The 18,840-nt window shown below is 34.0% G+C and overlaps 1 protein-coding gene across 1 annotated transcript in view; it reads right to left on the bottom strand.

Moving 5' to 3' along the window:
- The window catches only part of TNKS (tankyrase), a 150,462-nt gene that overhangs the window by 26,428 nt on the left and 105,194 nt on the right, over positions 1–18,840 (bottom strand). Inside the window, exons 9-14 of the mRNA XM_084877032.1 lie at positions 18,163–18,284; positions 16,492–16,583; positions 16,325–16,403; positions 8,094–8,265; positions 3,740–3,819; positions 642–787 (exon numbers count right to left, since the gene is read on the bottom strand). Coding sequence (XP_084733158.1) covers positions 642–787; positions 3,740–3,819; positions 8,094–8,265; positions 16,325–16,403; positions 16,492–16,583; positions 18,163–18,284 — 691 coding nt within the window. The remainder of the gene's footprint in view (positions 1–641; positions 788–3,739; positions 3,820–8,093; positions 8,266–16,324; positions 16,404–16,491; positions 16,584–18,162; positions 18,285–18,840) is intronic.

Genomic DNA, 18,840 nt, shown 5'->3' with positions numbered 1-18,840 from the left:
TGCTCTCTAAAATCAATAAAAATATATTTAAAAAGTACACAACTCTGTCTAGATAAACAGAAATAATTTAGTAAAACTAATATAAAAATATAAATGTGAATTAGTAAAAAATAAAATGTTTCTATTTTAATACTGATGACTTTGGGATGGATGGCTTCTTTTGGAAGAAATACATTTTTTTATGGCAAAACAAGGGATAAACAATAAATTATAAACTATATAAACACATTCATACTATATACAGGCATTAAAAGGAGGAGATAAATTATTAAATTCTGATATGGAAAGATATTCAAGATATACTACTAGATGAAAAAAACAAATTGCAAAGCAAACTGTCTGGAATGACATTATTTATGCTAGAAACAACCACAAACTCCACAGCAGCATACACACTAATACATGCAATTAAAAAATTGGGAGGATTACAACAAAATTTTAATGCTGTAATTAATCTCTAAGAGGTGAAATTTTACTTTCTATACATTTCTATGTTTTAATTTATTTTTTAAACTTTAAAACACATGCATTACTTTTTTAAAATAGGGAAAACAATCAAAGACTTTAAAAATATTAAAATATTTTTATTTTTTTTCAAGTCTCAAAAGAATGAATCCAAACAGCTGGATCCTGACACATACCCTTTGTCTTTGGCATGGACGTCGGCACCGTGGTGTAGAAGGTACTCCACAACAGACACACGATTATAGCCTGCCGCAAAGTGTAAGGGCGTAGAATGCCGGCCCTCTAAATCTCGGCAATTCACATTTTGAGGGCTGCAGAGTTGCTTTGATGGCACATACACACAGACAAACATAAGAACATTAACATTTAGCCACAGACTTTGCTCCAAAATACTATAGGTATTTGGATAACTTGTATTTTTCTAATATTTATTTCCAAAGATTAGGTAATACAAGTGATGTTTAAAAATAAGTACTATGTTTAGAAATATCCTTACTATTTACAGAGCAATTGACTCACAAAATGCTAATAAAAAGGAAAAACCCATAATAAAGCAAGCATTTGCAAGGCAACTGCTGCCTTACTTTTTCATCTTTATAAGGCTTTTGCTCCCCAAGACTGCTTGTCACAGCATTTTTGCATGCTCTTAGCCATTCTTCTCTCAAAAAGGAGCAACCCCACTAGATTTCAGAGTTACCCAAAGTTCTTGGGGCGAGAAAAAAGGCTCTGGAAAAACTGTATTTATTCTGCTGGGGCCAAACACTTGGATCCAATATAGAGTTTGCTTATTAATAAGTGACAAAGTTTAGTTTGAAAAAAAATAATCTGATATGACTACCAATGACAATATTGCAGTTGGCCTTTCTTAAAAAACAAAACAAAAAGTTAATAAAACCAACAAAGCCATGCAGTCCAGAGTGCTTTACTTGATCTTTGGGGGATGTTTGTCTAACTCTATAAGTCAAACTGCTTCTAATCATATTCTAATTTTTGGTCTTACTTCCACCTCTTTCAGCTATGCCCTACAAATCTCTCCTCTATCTCCTTTTCTCCTGTTGAATGCTACCATTTCAGTACCCACTCCACTCTACTTGATTACAAGCAGTAGAAGCAAAGTAAGAGCTGACAGGCTGCATCACCAGTGGTGACAGATGAATTACAATGATATTGGAACAATCATTTACAATTTGTAAAAAATGTCAGATTCTTTCAATAAATTGCTATCTGTGAAATTGATCATTATCTCCATTTTATAAATAAACCAAGGCTCAGTGAGGTTAAGTGAAATCCTTTTTCATGGAGTTGGTAAGCAGTAGTAAAGACTCAGACCCCGTTTTCCTGATTATTAATCTCCTGATCTTTTTGGTGCATGGCTGGCTAAAAATGAAGAGCCTGTTTCTATTGATATACCCAGTAGAGGCTTTCACACTGGTAGGGTGAAAACAGGACTTTTCAGATGGTACAATTTTTACATGACAGAAACAAGCCTGGGCAGTATTAGGGAGCACCTACAATCTCATCAACTCTGTGGGAAAGCACAGACTTTAACTGCTGAAGAACATTACCATCTGGCCAGGTCAAACATCTTATCTTTTCATGACAAGTGAGTGAGTCTGTGGCTACATTAACACATAAATTAGAGAATAAAAAAATACAATTAAATAGAAACAAATAAATACATAAACTAAAAAGAAAGGCTGCAAAAATTGCTAGCAAACATCAGTGGTGTCTTACATGACTGAAGCACTTACTCTTCTGGTTCTTATTTTCTATTTTAACTTTTTTCTCCCCAGAGAATACTGGCAAAATGAGGGAGGAAATAAACACAACTCATTTTGCCAGGTTACAAAAATAAAGCTCCGTTCTGCTTATTAAGTGCTTGCTTTTCAATATTTGGAAGTTTTTTATTCTCTAGTCTGTTTTACTTTCTTTTTGAATGGCAAAGCAATTTCACATCCTTTCTAGCTGCTTTATATAATGTCAAGTACGTTACTCAGCAAACAGCTTTTCTTCTAATATCTAATTTCTAATACTTTCTAAAACCTCCAGGGAAAGAAATTTATGCAGTCTAATTCTCACTTAATTTGTGCTTTTTCTTCTGCCATGTTGATTCCATTTAAAAAAAAAAAAATACAGCTGGTCCTTTATTGTGAATAGACTGTTTAAGAAATTGAAAGCTGCAGTATACTTACACACAAAAGGTAAGGAATTTTGTTAATTTATTATATTAAAAAAAGTTTTAATTTCATTTTAACAGGTACATGTAGCGATTCTAGTGTGGAGATTACAATGCTGTGACACAGAAAAGGAATCCTAAGCATTTTTTATATTTAAACATTTTCCTATATTAGAATACACTTCAAATTACAGAGTATTTTTAAGAAAAAACAAAACAAAACAAAACAAAACAAACACCCCCCGTAATTTTAAATCTAAGAGAACTTGAAATTTTCTCTCCAGTGGCTATTTATTTACTATTTTTCTTTAAATAACTTAGATGTTATAAGATGAAAGAGAGATTGAAAGTGACCATGTATTAAAACAAAAATAAAATTTCTAGGCCATAGAGCTTAAAAAGTGACAAAGTTTAGTTTGAAAAATATAATCTAGTATATTCGGCAATTGGCCTTTCTTAAAAAAAAAAACAAAAAAAAAAAACCCCAACAAAATAAAAAACTATATCCCTTTCTGCTATCTTCATCTCTACATGAATGATTATAGATGGTAAGTATATATGCTTTTAAAAGTATATTTGATATTAGAATATACTTTTTATTTGAGAAACATTAAATTTATAACAATTGTTTTTATATCACAAATAAAGATTGATAAAATTTTCTTAGCAAGTAGAGTTACATAAAAAAACACACCCATCTTCTGCATATAAATAATTCCTAAGGGCTGCAGGATCATTCTTTCCCAGAGCCAGTGTGAGAATCTCTTGGAAAACTTCAATAAACACTGTTTTAAATATTATTGTACTATTACCTGGGCTTGAACTAGCTTAGAAATTTATGAATGCAGCCAAAAGTAACAATTTGATTAATATAAGTGAGAATAAAAGAGTTATCCCATAACCAGAAGAAAAGTAACTAAAAAGGAGTTTAATGGATATAAGGCACATACTAGGAAATTTTTTGTGGTTAAGAGTTCTCTCCTGTTTATACACCTATTCTGCTCATCCCTTTCCTTGTAGTTTCACTTAGAAGCTTAAAATGAAATGGTAAGCAAAGTTTCAATAGTGCTACTCAAAACATTAAAAGCATTAACTTACCTTCACAGTTTCCAAGTCTCCAGCTTTAGATGCCTCTAAGAGTCGATAGTCAACATCAGAAGTACGCATAGGTGTACTTTCTGCATAAAAGGAAAGACTAGTGTTGGCTTTCAAGGAATCACAGAGTAGTTAAAGAGGGTAAATTATTCGGTGAAAACAAAGAGAGAGATTAAGGGATCAGATTCTGAGACCTATCTTTTTCAATAGAGACTTAAGTGGTTTCTTACTTCAATCTATATCCATCTCAACCTAAGTCACATTTAAGTAAATTCTAAGACACATAAATCCATCTCCAACCATGCTACTCTATTCTCCAAACTTTCTGGTTAATACTTGGCAAACGGGAATGAAGATACAACGGACCATGAGATCATGATCATCTTCATGATTGATTAGTCTTACAAAGTGTTGTAGCGAAGCTTTGCCATAGATTTTGTTATGCAAACCTAGGGAATCCATTCAACTTTCAGTATTTAATGCTTAGCCTTTCTTTGTTTCCTCAATAAGAAACAGAAGTACTACTCCTAAAATTAGTGATCTTGGAAAACATAATCAGTGTACAAAAAAAGGCCTACTAAAAAAAGAAATTTAATTCACATTTCTTGAGTGGCTTTAGGAAAATACAATTTAAAATGTCTATAAAATGGAAGATGTGATATAAAAACTAAGTAGAATATAATTAAATTGGGCTATTAAGTCTATAAGTATGAGGCTAACAAATGGAGTCTTTTGATTAATCCAATATAAACAAAAATGCATTATACATTGGCCTCAATGAAAATGTTTAAAAAAACACGAATGTACTATATCACTCAAAATACATTTATGAACAGTAAGTGTGACTTTTATAATATGTACACACATTCAGGTAATAGAAAAAAGGACTGAAGTCCAGGAGAATGGGTTTAGATTGGGCTCTATTAACTGTGATAGACAAAACACCTAATAGCTTAGTTTTTACACCTATTAAGTGATTGCTGGTTTCCCTTAAATTCCCTTAAAATCCCTTAAGATTGCATTACTTTATGATTAGAGACATCTTTATTCAGTCCACTATCCAAATGGGAAGATTTATTGATGCTAAAGAAAGGTTTTAGATTTCAGAGGAAATACTTTTCTTTCTACTCTAAAGTCCTTCATTTAGGAAAAAAGTTTTTACAGAGTGAGTTGTGAGAACTCTTCAACAAAAGAGAAATTGAATTTATTTAGTCACAATAATAATAGCAGATAAAAATGTTAATATTAAAGGGAGGAAAGAATAGAAAATTTCATCTAATAAAGTACATTTTTGAAATTATTTTTCTTTAAAAGAGAGATTATTACATTTGTTAGTTAGGAAGCATTGAGGAAGGGAATTAGGTTTTGCTCATCTTTATATTCCTTTTCACATGGACATAATTCAGAAGGCATTGCTGAACTGACTTCCATGCTATTCTATATTGGGTCAGTGACGTTAAATCTTAACTCTTTGGCTTCCCTTATTCTGTCTTTTATGTCTCATTTGCCTCCATTCTAACTGTGCATGACATTACTTCATTTAAAGAGGCACATATTATATCCTCAATGACAGTGATTCTGGTAGTTGGTAAAACTCATTGAATCAGCCTTAGGAAATCTATAGATCATATTTTTAGTTTATCATTTCAACAGAATAAAATGACAACTGTTTATGTACATAGAATTAGAACTTCAGATATTTTCAGATTCTAGCGTTTGAAAGATACAATTATATGGATTTTTAAATTCTAAAAACAACTTGAAATTGGCACACCTGTCTTGATGCAGACTGATTTATAAAAGGTATAATTTTACAATAAAACAAAAATCGTTATTCTATATAGTAAAACCCTAATATGCAAATCGACCGAACAGTGGAATAACTGGTCTCTATGACGTGCACTGACCATCATGGGCAAACGCTCAAGGCGGAAGCTGTATCCTGGTAGTCAGTGTTCTCCCACAGGGGGAGTGCCACTCAGCTAGAAGCCGGGCTCACGGCTGGCTAGTAAGAGACGGTAAGGAGTGAAGGGTCCCAGACTGCCAGAGGGGGTAGGCCAGGCTAAGAGACCCCTGCCCCCAATACATGAAATTTCGTGCACTGGGCCTCAGATGCTTTTTGAGAACTATGAGAAAGACTTAGTCCTAATCAAAGAATAGAGTTAGTTAAAGATATTGGTTAATTGCTAAACAAATAATGCATCCCTTATAAATCCTGAACAGGTTTAGATTCATTTTTAGAAATAATGTGAACAAAGTATTTGCTGAAAGGACACACACACACACACACACACACACACACACAGCGCCCAGGAGCTTCATACAAAGAGATGCACAATTTAAAAATGAGGTTAAAAAAGAAAATACAGTCAAAAGAAGACTAGATGATATGCAAAATATTGTATTAATAAAATTCTTTATAAGCACGCTCTTTGAAGAGGATGAAAATAAATATTTCATATAGTGTCAAAGGCTAGAAATTGGTTTCTAATTTTTTAGGAACCCCAATTCTTTCTGTCTCACCAGAATGAAAAACAAACAAACAAAAAGCTAAATAAGGACACATATGTAGTAATAGCTTAATCCATAAAGAAAAAAAAAAGTCAAATATCCACTATACTATGAAAAAAAAAGCTAAAGTTTCAAAGCCTGAAAGGCAGTTGGTTATTTTAAAAAATCTCCTGTAGTCTTGTTGTTTAGTATTAAGACTACAAAACTGGCAATAGATCTGAGTGGCTTATTTCAAAATGCAAATAAAGCAAATGGGGATTTCAATTATAATTTAGCTATCATCAAATCCCCAAATCCTTACTTCTGTAAAGGATTAGGTAAAAGCAATGCAATAACCACAGTGGAATACATAATCAGAAGAATTTGGGTTAAGATCTGTTCAAAAGAACTGTCTGTGATGTTGAAATACTCTATCTGTGCTGCTTTATACAGTAGCCACCAGCCATGTGTGGCTATTGAGTGTCTGAAATGAAGATAGTACAAATGATAAATGATTTAAAATTTTTATTTAATTTTAACTAATTTAAATTTAGCCACTTGTAGCTAGTGACTAACAATTAAATAGAGCAGGTTTAGAAAAAAGTCCAGCCGAAACCGGTTTGGCTCAGTGGTAGAGCGTCGGTCTGCAGACTGAAAGGTCCCAGGTTCGATTCCGGTCAGGGGCATGTACTTTGGTTGCGGGCACATCCCCGGTAGGGGGTGTGCAAGAGGCAGCTGGTCGATGTTTCTCTCTCATCGATGTTTCTAGCTCTCTATCTCTCTCCCTTTCTCTCTATAAAAAATCAATAAAATGTATTTTTTAAAAAAAGAAAAGAAAAAAGTCCAATCTTCTAAAAACAATTTTAAAATTCTCATTTAAAAAAACTGCTTATTTTCTTTAATCTGACATTAATTTTGACATAAATATTGCCAGTAGTTTATAATTAAAACTTACCATCATTTTTTAATGTTATAATTAGGACATTTAATATAGATTTTTGGAAGATGTCCATATAGTTAGATCATGTTATTTATGAATTAACTTCTGGATAGTAAAAGAGATATTACAAAATATTCATTATAAAAAAGGGGCCCTGCGCCTGATGGGAGTAAAGGACTGGTAAGAACAAGAACTAGGACTTCAGAATTCTAGTCTGTTACCTTCCCCATTTTACTCCCCCACTTTGTTACGTTATTCTGTAGCAGATAAACTCCACAGTCAAAATTAAAGAAATGAGAAATAAGGGTCAGGTATATGAGATTTCTTTTGTATCAAGTCCATCATTTTTCAGTAGATGAATTGTGGTATTTTGTCTAATTTTGGGGTTTTGGGAACTAGTGTCTATTTTGTATCAGTCTTATGTATAGTCTTCCTCAATAAACTAAGCACTTAAATTATCAAACACTATACTAGATAGGCACTGTTAATATTCAGTCAGGTTTTATAATTATATTTAAGCCAGGAAAACACAAGGTAATTTCATAAAAGGGCAATGAAGTTAAAATTACAAAACACAGGTCAGAATATATCATTTGTAAGAATAATTGATTAAAGTTCCTAACCATATGAATGACCTGAAATTTTCTCTATTGACAGATTTTAGAGGTACCATAATTCTACACTGCTTATATGAGCTTAAACTTTTGATTGTAACACACAAGTCAGGTTTTTAACCTACCTCACCTCACCAAAAATGCTGACAGAGAGCCACTGCTAAACTGTAAGCAAGGAAAGGCAGCAAAAATATTCAAACAAACAAACATTGCAAGGAGCTGCTAAAAACAGGAGGTACAAAGTCTGTCTGTGTTCACTAGTGGATGGGACGTGGGAGAGAGAATAACGCAATGGTTAGCTATTTGAACTCACCACTCAGGATCTGCTGCACTGCCTCGTTTCCCATCTGCGCTGCAGTAAAGCCTTGTAAGGAGATGATGGAGGGGTCAGAGCCATAACTCAGCAGGAGGCGGCAGGTCTGCAGGTGACCTGCGAGGGCAGCTCTATGCAAAGCAGTCTGACCAAGAGTGTCCAGCGCATTCATCTGAAAAACCATTGGTGGGCACATGAAATCGAGCAAATAATTTCAAATGAGAAACTGCAATTGACATAGCTTTTGAAAAATGCTAAAGATTAACCATTATTAACTTTGCTCACTGGTTCTGCAGAAATATCATCTTCTTAAGTTAGCCTTTTCTGATCACCTTATTGAAAATTATAACAAACCTATTCTTTCCCTAAATGACCATCTTTCTGTTCACCCTCTACTCCCTGCCATTCCCCTCAACAGCTAGAATATGGCCAGGACTTTGTCTAATATCCACTGCCTATCACATTAAAGATGTACATTAAATACTTCTGGATGAGTATGTTTTATCCAACTTGTTCTCAGAATATAAAAAACAACAGACTATGTAAACAAAGACAGTTAAGGTGATTACATATTTTTTTCTAATTTTAGAAAATAATTACTAGTATAATAAAATGCCCTAGTTTAATTACAAACACATTTAACTAAAAGAATAATAATTCAAAGATTCAAATGTTCCATTTTTAAAGGTTTGAAGAGTTGTGAAGAATAATACTTTAGTTTTAAAGCCAGGATATTAAACTTCTGGACCATGCTCATGATTTGGTCAAACCTTACTGGTCCTAAGCTGTTTTCCAGGATGCCCTGTAAATACCTTCTACTCCAGTCAACCCCAAGTCCAAGTTCATTGTACATATTGCTACTTCAGAGAAGCCCTTCTTTCTGCCGTTCTGGATTATGAGATCCAGTGAAAGTCCCACTCTTCTAAGAAGCCCTCCTTGAATATTTGAAACCTCGATAATTTCTTTCTGAAGACCGTGATAGTTTGCTTCCCAAATAAAACTAAGGTTATTGACAATATGGACTATATTAGGTTTCCTGGGTCCCCTATAAAGCTCCTGTTAATGATGCATAGTAAATTATTAAATATCTGCTTGCTGGTTATTCAAAACATTTGTGCACACCTACCAAATGCATGAGTAAGAAAAAAAGGATTTAAGAGAATGGAATTCCCTGTCTCCAGTCTTGCATCGTTACAAGTAAGGCTGTCACACTTGGTTAGACAAGGGTTCATCTATATTCTTAATGGTGGTTTACAAATTCGCCATGAAATACTGACATATTTAATTACAGCAACTCTGCCATCAGAAAAATGACTGATTATACATAGACAGCATAAAAGCACAACCATTAGCATGTACTGATGGAAAATACAAGCTGCCAAAGTAAATTACTTGATATTTTTCTTATGAATAGTTCTTTATTATTTCTTCACCACAGGAGAAAAACTTAAATTTGAGAATATTCTAATCACTAATATTTTTCTGGAATTTAGATATGAAACCCACTACATTTTTCAATTATAGTTATGAAAATCCTCAATGCAATTTATGAAATCATGGGAACATGGTTTGAGAATTATTACTCCAAAATACAGATCTTACCAAGTTATTCCTCAGCTGAGTGCCTTATTCAAATAAACTTGAATGAACCCCTCAGCGTCACTTAAGGCAACCTATAATTTTCTTTGGCACCACCTTGCTTTCTGTATTTTCCCATCACTGTCTAGTGCTCTGCTCCAGCTTTATTAGATTATGCTGAAGCCCCACCCTCTTTATGAAAGTTAGTTTCTAAAGTCACTGCAAGAAATAAAATATGCATTTGGTTAAGATTATCCTTGAAAACACCATAGCAATATAATAGGAGAGACAGATGTGAAGTTTCCTGGTAAATCCAACACTAGGTAGCTTACCTACAGTGTCTGAGCAGATTGACTAAACAGCAGATAAATTATAGAAAGTATTTTAAACATTACAAACAGACTATGTGTAATAAGAGGTCCTCTCTATAAATATGGATGGTGAAGCTGAGCATAATATAGAAAATAGTAGATTCACTTCTACTATCTCACTCTTCATGAGCATGCACTTATGGAGTGAAACACTAGGCAAAAATCACCACTCATTAAAATTCTTTAAATTAATATTTCTTGTTCCTCTTATTTCTCTCCATGTTTTGAGAGGGGTGGCCCAGAGTGCAACTCTACTGTGTACTCTACGTTCTCATTTCTCTACCATCCTATTTTCTCTGCTTCACATTCTTTCCCTTCATATATACCTATCAAAATCAGACCCCGTTGTTTATCTCCTAAGAATTCACGTTAAAAAAGGGATGCAGCCGGGACCGGTTTGGCTCAATGGATAGAGCGTCGGCTTGGGGACTGAGGGGTCCCGGGTTCGATTCCGGTCAAGGGCATGTACCTTGGTTGTGGGCATATCCCCGGTGGGGGGTGTGCAAGAGGCGGCTGATCGATGACTCTCTCTCATCGATGTTTCTAACTCTCTATCTCTCTCCCTTCCTCTCTGTATAAAATCAATAAAATATATTTAAAAAAAAAAAAAAGGGATGCAACTAACACAACTACTAGGCTGCGTGTTAGATGCTTTTTGTAAATTGTCAGCTATTTAGAAGCAATGATTACGACAATCTGCAATGTCACTTTTCCCTGCACTTTCACCCTCCTCATGATCATAGCTGGAGCTTCAGAAATGCCTTCTGAATGAATGAAAAATAAAAATAGAATAACATGTAAATGGTTACTAGAATTAACTTATAAAAGGAACGTTTTAGCTAAAACAATTCCAACCATTTAATGAGAATTGATTTGTAAACCTAAGCTAAAAACTTGATTATATACTGAAGCTTTATGTCCTCCTTCCTATATTTACATATAAGGCATTTACTAATTTCTATAGGTAGTATTCTAACTATAAGCTCAGTGTATGAAATTTGTGCATAGGGTCGGGGGGAGGTAGGGGAGGAGGGTCCTTCAGCCTGGGGATAGGGCTTAAACCAGCCGTCAGATATCCCTCTCAAAATCCAGGACCACTGGCTCCTAATTGCTTACCTGCCTGCCTACCTTCCTGATAGCCCCTAACTGTCCCCCTTTGCTGGCCTGATTGCCCCCAACTGCCCCCCTCCCCCCCGGTTGCCCCACACAGCCTGCTGCTCAGTCATGTGGTCGCCCCTCACTGCCCCACTCAGCTTGGTCACCCCCAGGCTTTCAAATTAGAATGTATGTATGTACTGCTGTCTATAATTTGTTTTCAAACTAAAATATATGACAGATTTATTTAATACACATCATCATTAATTTTCTCTCCATATTTTAAAGTTATAAAACTTTAATTCTTAATATTATTTGGAATTACCAAATATATACTTATTGAAGAAGTCTGGGAATGTTAAATCAGTTTTTCTGATCAAGTCATTTTTTAGACCCAGTTCTCTCTATTTTTCTCTATCAAAATATCCACTATTAGGATATAATAGAGGATGCCATCAGAAATGCTTACTATTCAGCACTAAAGAGGCTATTTTCACTGAAGTACAGAAACTGCCTCAAATAAGAAAAATGCTACATTTAATGTGTTATTCTCCAACTGTATAAGGTGTCAGAAAAATAACAGATGTCTGCCAGTTTTAGAGACGAAACAGATTCCCTCCCCGCCCTCCCTGTTGCTATCTAGAGATAGCAGCCTGAGGTATACTGTATATCTTTATTTCTATCTGAGTAGTAACAATAATTTTCCTAAAGAGGCTAATTGGATAAATGATAGAAATTTCAATGGTTTCTGGCTTAAAATGTATAGGACATAAAATTATGATTCAAACATGCCAAAACAGTCCCGGAAACCAGCAAGCAGACTATAAGGCACTGGCTAAGGAGAACCTTTCAGGGTGAAATAATCTAGTCTCAAAGAGCTAAGCTTGAGGCTGAGTTCATTTCTCTACTAAATTTAAAGCTCTCCTTGTCCATTTCACTCATTTGGTAGGTAATCATGAACTATTTTGTGACATTTCTGTAATCAAGCATTAACTGTTAACTCACATTGTAACTTTAATTAAGAAAACATATGTATGTCTAAATCTTAACCTGATTTTAAGTACCTGAGAGCTGACACTAGTCTTTGTATTCCTTTAGCTAGAGTGACAATGTGTATTTCCCCCCTAAATCAGGACACCTTGCAGTTAAAGTGTACAATAAAAAATATTAACAGGAGGTAATGAACATACAATAGAGGAACAAAAGATAGGAATCTAGAATAGACTATAACCTAGTCTAACTAACCTAATCATAACTTCAAACAGTTGGCAGGCATATTACAACTTCTATAGTCTGGAGGTAAAAAACATTATCTTGATATCATGCCTCCTTTCAGAAATATTAAAAAACCATTTTTATTGAATATTGCTAAATGATCATATATGTATACCTTGAGTCTATATTTCTGTAATTGGTTTTCTAAGAGAAAGTATCTTACTGAATCAGGATTCTGTTCACCCATACCTATTCAAACTTTCCAATGGCTCTCCAAGTACTATGAGAACAAAATCAAAACTCTCCAATTGAGACTATAAAGATTTTGCTTCAAACTATCCTTTCAGATTTCCATTATTCCTTTTCTGTCCCCCATGGACTAATCATAACTTCTAACAAATAAATTCTTTTAAGCTAAACTTGAATGTATTGTTATTTGTGAACCTTCAAAATTCATGAGGGATTTAAAATGAAACAATCAAGTTCTCTGAAAAGAGGGATGCATAAATATTAAAACAGTATATGATTTGTTTGCTTTATTTAGTAAAGGGGTTCTTACCTTCTCACAAACCCTAAGTGCCTGAGAAATAACTCCCTGAGCATAGCTGATTAGACTAGAGGGCGCCTATCCAACAGCTGTGCTGAACACACTGAAGTCTCATTCATATACTCTTTTTCTCTGACAAATATGCCTGCCTACGTTATATATTTAATATATTTAGTTTTACCACACAATGCACCTGAACTTTGTTTCCATCACCAAGCTTTGGGCAAAAGAATGCTTTGGCTTATATAACTATTACTACATTCCATCTAAGTAAACAAATTAATTACTGGTATTAACTCTCCCTGCCCAATTCTCTGCCTTCTCAGATGCAATAACAGCCCTAGCTTGAGGACTGGATGCACCATGAAGAGGGAAAGGCAGCATGGTGGTGGAAGCAGTGTAAGAGCGCAGAATCCTCATCAAGGCTGGGGCTGCTTGTTCTGAAGGTGTTTTTAGAATCAAATGGGAAACCATGAGTTGTCTGAAAATCAAACTATTATAAAACCACAAAAGAATAATAAGCAAGCAAGCAAGCAATGGGGCCCACAGAAGCTAAGTTGGGTTTTTACTAATGCATTTGTCATCAGATAAAACAACCCGGAGGGAAGTAGCCTGTCTTAGAACCAGGGCATGAGTGAATGGGAGGATGGCAATTGGTATCCATTGGTTCATAATCCTGATTAAATATGTTCTCCCACTCTGTTTACCGTAATGTAACTAATAGCAGGTATTCTCAATTCAATTGAACTGTAGTGGAAAGACTAGAGACAATATACTAGTTTAAAAGTCATTCTACATCACTGCTAGGGTGTTTAAAATAATACATGCCCCACCGATGAATTTTGACATTATTGATAAGAATGTGAACATGAAGGGCAGAGATTGAGAACCATAGACCTAGAGTAATGCTGACTAGGATAGGCTATGAAATAATGTTATTTTTCACTGAACCTTCATGAGATAAAATGACTCATGGGAGACAACAAATAGATATTTTCCCAATATGAAAAGCATTATTCATGGTTTTTAAGGAACATTAGAAATGACACAAGATATTTTTAAAAATAGGTCAATGATAAACATATGATGCTCTTAAGTATAGAAAGCCCACTAAGCTTAATATTTGCTGCTTGAAAAGCAACAAGACTTTATCTACATAACAATACAATATGGTACCCTCAAAACAGGTTTAAATCTGTAGAACACCATTCCCTTTCATGCTAGCTCATCTTGATTTTTGTAATAAAAAACAATTGTTGTTTTTGGATGATGTACCTTGTGAATAAATATACACGTGCTCATTTGTAAATTACAGCCAAGCTGTGCTATACTAATCTCTATATATAAAAGCCTAAGTGGCCATTCGACCGGTAGCTATGATGTGCACTGACCACTAGGGGGCAGATGCTCAATGCACAGGCATGAAAACATGGAATAGTCTGATGACTCTCAGAGGAAAGGGGGGCAGGGGCGGGTGTGAAGTGATTAACCAAAGATCTGATATGCATACTAGAGGCCCTGTGTACGGATTTTTGTGCACCGGTGGGTCCCTCGGTCTGGCCTGTGGGGATCAGGCCGAATCTGTGCACCAGTCCTCCAACATCCCCTGAAGAGTCCTGGATTGCAAGAGGGCGCAGGCCAGGCCAAGGGATCCCACCTGAGCACAAATCCATGCACTGGGCCTCCAGTGTATAATAAATATGTATAACACTCATGCAAAATAATTTATAAAGAATGGGAAAGAGATGAAATAATTAAAATATTTTAATTACCAATGGTATAAAGTATCTTTTGGTTCAATTTAAAAAAAATGAAAAATCTTATAAAAAACTGTAATGTAGATTTGAGGGTCTGATTCTAAGTTCATTTTCAATAGTTGGTCCCAATAGCTGAAAAGGTTCTACTCAGATATGCAGAACCACTGAAAAGTTCATGCCTTCTAAAATCACATTGCTTATTTTTAATGTAATTCACTGATTACTCTAAGGTTTTATTTGAAATTCTGTTAGCAAAATTGCCTACTTGTTGATGTTCTCACAAATTTATTAGGAGATGCTGCATTATAATATTTTTAATAGATAAAAAATCTAATCACAAATTAAGAAAAACTTTTAAAACAGTTTAGAAATTTGTTTTCTCAAGTTTTTAAATTATGTAGATACAACAGCTGGGTGAATATATCATTTTTGGGGCAACAAAATAAATTTTAAAAAAGTGGACATTTTCTAAAGTTCTATTTTCAAAATATCCTTGATGGTTCACTTTCTCATTCACTCTAAAATATGTAATCTTTACCTTAATGGGTCTGATTATGTTTCTTTTTTTAAAAAGATACCTACATATATGTAATGGTCATTTGTTGTTAAACTACCAGCAAATTTTGAACTCTCTTATTTTCATTTAAAAAAACACAACCCTATGATTTTCTGAAAATATTAATTCATAAAATAGCCAGACAAGCTCTTTATGCTATAAGATTGTCATGGCCATTCCCTCTGATTATCAACAATGGTATCATGACGGTTCCACTTTTAGGATAATGTCTATAAATCTACTGATTTGTACACATGTAAAGTGCAATATGTCACAACATGCTGAAATGAACAAATGAGTTTTTCCCTGTCTGGGTTATGTTTTGTACTTCCAGTGTATTTAGGAGGAATTTTAATAATTTTTATAATGTAAAATATATAAGTATATTTTGAGATAACAATGTTGAGCACATTGCTATTTAATTCAGAAATCTACTTTAAAATAGTTTATTTTATTGACTTTTATTTACTTTACAGCACTGTGCTATGGCCTCCCTGTCAATCCCTCCCTCTCAAACTCCCATTTTGCCTTAGGAAACACCTTGGGCGTAGATGTGACTCAGGTTGACACTTGGACCTAATGAGGCTGCCTGCAACAACCTGTGTATTAAGTATTAATACATTTCAAGTTCTTTATTCTTAAATAAAGAATAGTATTTTAACAAATTAAAATTCTTTAGTGTTGAGGTTATTTGAAAAAAAAAAATTACCAGTATGAGTGTGAAGGAATACAGATATTCTTTAAAATAAGTGAGTGAGATTTTGACTAACATTTCCGTAAACCATCACTGATGTTAACTATAAAATATATTAATTTCAGTATTAACATAAAACAATATAAAGTTGAAATATATTTCAAATAATAAGACTGCAATTACATTTTATTACTTTATAGAAGAATAACAGTAAATTACAGTAAAATACAAATTATTTTTACTAGGAACAAGACTTAAACCAGCTTTTAAAGGAGAATCAATGAATTCAAATACATGCTAACCGTCTTTTATAAAATTACTTTCTCTCTGACTTTCCTGAAGAAGTTAACAGTCTTAATTAAGAGCAGCTAGCTACACAATGCCACGTCTGGCACTTCATTTCAGGTGTGTGCCTTACCTTTGCTCCATGCTTATGCAGAACTTCCATGACATCATTGTGAGCTCTTTCTGCCGCGACATGCAGGGGAGTCATGAAACTATGGAGAGGGGAAAAGGAGAGGCGGTTTACTAACTTTTACTGCATTTCCCCTTTAGGAATTGAATAACAACTGCAATTACACTTACTCTTTATTTTTTTCATTAACATTTGCTCCTTTTCTAAGTAACAATTCTGTCACTTGCTTTCGTTTGGGATGCAGGGAGGCCACAGCACAGTGCTGTAAATAAAAGTCAATAAAAATAAACTTCTAGTTAAAAGTAGATTTCTGAATTAAATAGCAATGTGCTGAACATTGTTATCTCAAAGTATATTTATACATTTTACATTATGAAGATGATCAAAATTCCTCCTAAATACACTGGGAGCGCAAAACATAACCCTGGCAGCGAGATAAAATTATGCTCTTGGTTAAGCACTAAGAAATACTTTTATCTTTTCCTTTAGCCAATAAATAATTATCCAGTCCATATTTACTTGTGGGTATCAGAACACTGCCTCTCCAAAGCTACAAAAATCTGTAATTAAATTTCTCAATTCTTTATTAGACCATCAGCCACATAATCAATATTTCTCCTCCTCTTTCACAGAGGTACTCTCAGCACTACAGAAGAATAAATAAGCCTGTGTGCCCAGGGGAGGTATGAAGGTAAGAGACCTCCAAGAGCTTAGAGGGAGACGTATTCTCAGAAATTCTATGTTTTATCCCATATTTATGTTCAACTTCATTTTATATTAATGTTTGCATTAAAATTTAAAAAATAAAAAACTAATTTCTAATGAATAAAATGAACACTCCAAAAAGCAGGTCAAGGTTATTCTATGATTTGAGTATCACCTGGAATAATGCTGTGTAGCATGAATGTCTCTGAACCCCAGTTTTAGAGGCACATATTTAGATGTACATAGAATTGACCCATTTCAGTTTGGTAACTCTTTTAATGTTTTCACATGATTTGATGACAGTTATATGAGAGAATGTGCCAGATATATGAGAGAATATTAACTGAAGTATATTTAGAGGTCTGTGATAGAGGCATCACAAATGTTTCAATTTAACCCTTTGCACTCCGAACCATTCTGGACATTGGCTACCAGCTACTCGACGCTCCTTTGTGGCAGAGTGCGTTGAAATAACTCAATTCCCCATAATCACTAATAAACTGCAATGTCCCCTGAGAGGGGACATCCGAGTGATATGCTAGAATTCCGATGTCCCCTGAGAGGGGAGAGCAGAGTGCAAAGGGTTAGAAGACAATTGGTATGGTCTGGAACAAAAAATGCACACTCTTACCATTTTCTATAATGAATATAATAATTCTTTGAATACGATTGCTCATAAGAATAATGCAAGAATCTTTGAAAATATTTTAATCTTCTATAGAAAACAAATAAATACGATTGCTCAAAAGGATAATTGAAGTATCTCTGAAAATACTCTAATCATCTATAGAAAACAAATACATTTATCAACTAACCACAAGAAAAAGAAGATTCTATAGAGAAAAATCACATCTTGCATTTCTGAAAGCATTGGCCACAAAGGTGGATTTGTTACAATATGGTTGGGTAAAGGCAAATGTAAAATTAATTCCTAAATTAAGGTTGAGCAAGTCTATTCTCTCACCCATGAAAGCAACAGCCTCCTGAACCAAATTAAAAATCAATGCAACCATTAAAATGCAAATCCCTGTCACTTTAGATACCACAGTTACTTTAAGGTTTGTGAAATAAAAATTATATTTTGTGCTCACACTGCAATTATCAACCCTCAAGATGGATTAACAATAAAATCTTACCAGTGCAGTTTCATGAGACTGTGGTTGTTTGAAATTAATGATTTCCAAGGCAAGTGTTTTTTTAACTTTGGCTAGGTCTGCTTCTCTTGCTGCTTGTAATAAAGAATGACCTTTAAATTCATCTGTTAATAAAATAATGGTTGAAATAAAAATTTAAAATTTATAAAAGTTATTAGCATAATTATAAATTAAGACAATTCTTAACTTTACACAGTCCTCTATTTTAGCAACAGCAGCAGCATGGCGATATGATGATGAAGGTGCAAAGGGTGAGGGTGTAGGTTAACGAAAAATTAATAATTATGTATGCTCTGAAATAAGGCTTTTTATCCTCCTAGAATTCATAAAGATACACATACCATTATACTCACTCCAGGAAAGTTCTCAAACAAGCATCCTAACTGTCCACCAAATGGAAACTAGTTAAATAATTTGTGAACACTTATACATTTTATACAGCTCTTAAAAAACAAAACAGACTAACATTTACTGACATGAAAGCATGTATTATTAAATGAAAACTCAAGTAACAAAAGAGGAATGCTATGCAGACCGAATTTTTGTGTGCTGTACTACTACTATTCCCTCCACCAATAAATGTAATGATTATTGCTATAATCAAGTAAGAGATTTTTTAAAAGGGATTTCTAAATTAATTACGTAAATAAGAAGCCAATA

This window comes from Pipistrellus hanaki, assembly GCF_964339955.1.
Source record: "Pipistrellus hanaki genome assembly, chromosome: 3".
NCBI classification, from domain to species: Eukaryota; Metazoa; Chordata; class Mammalia; order Chiroptera; family Vespertilionidae; genus Pipistrellus; species Pipistrellus hanaki.
The sequence above is the reverse complement of the archived record's forward strand: the minus strand, read 5'-3'. Positions and strand labels throughout refer to the sequence as shown.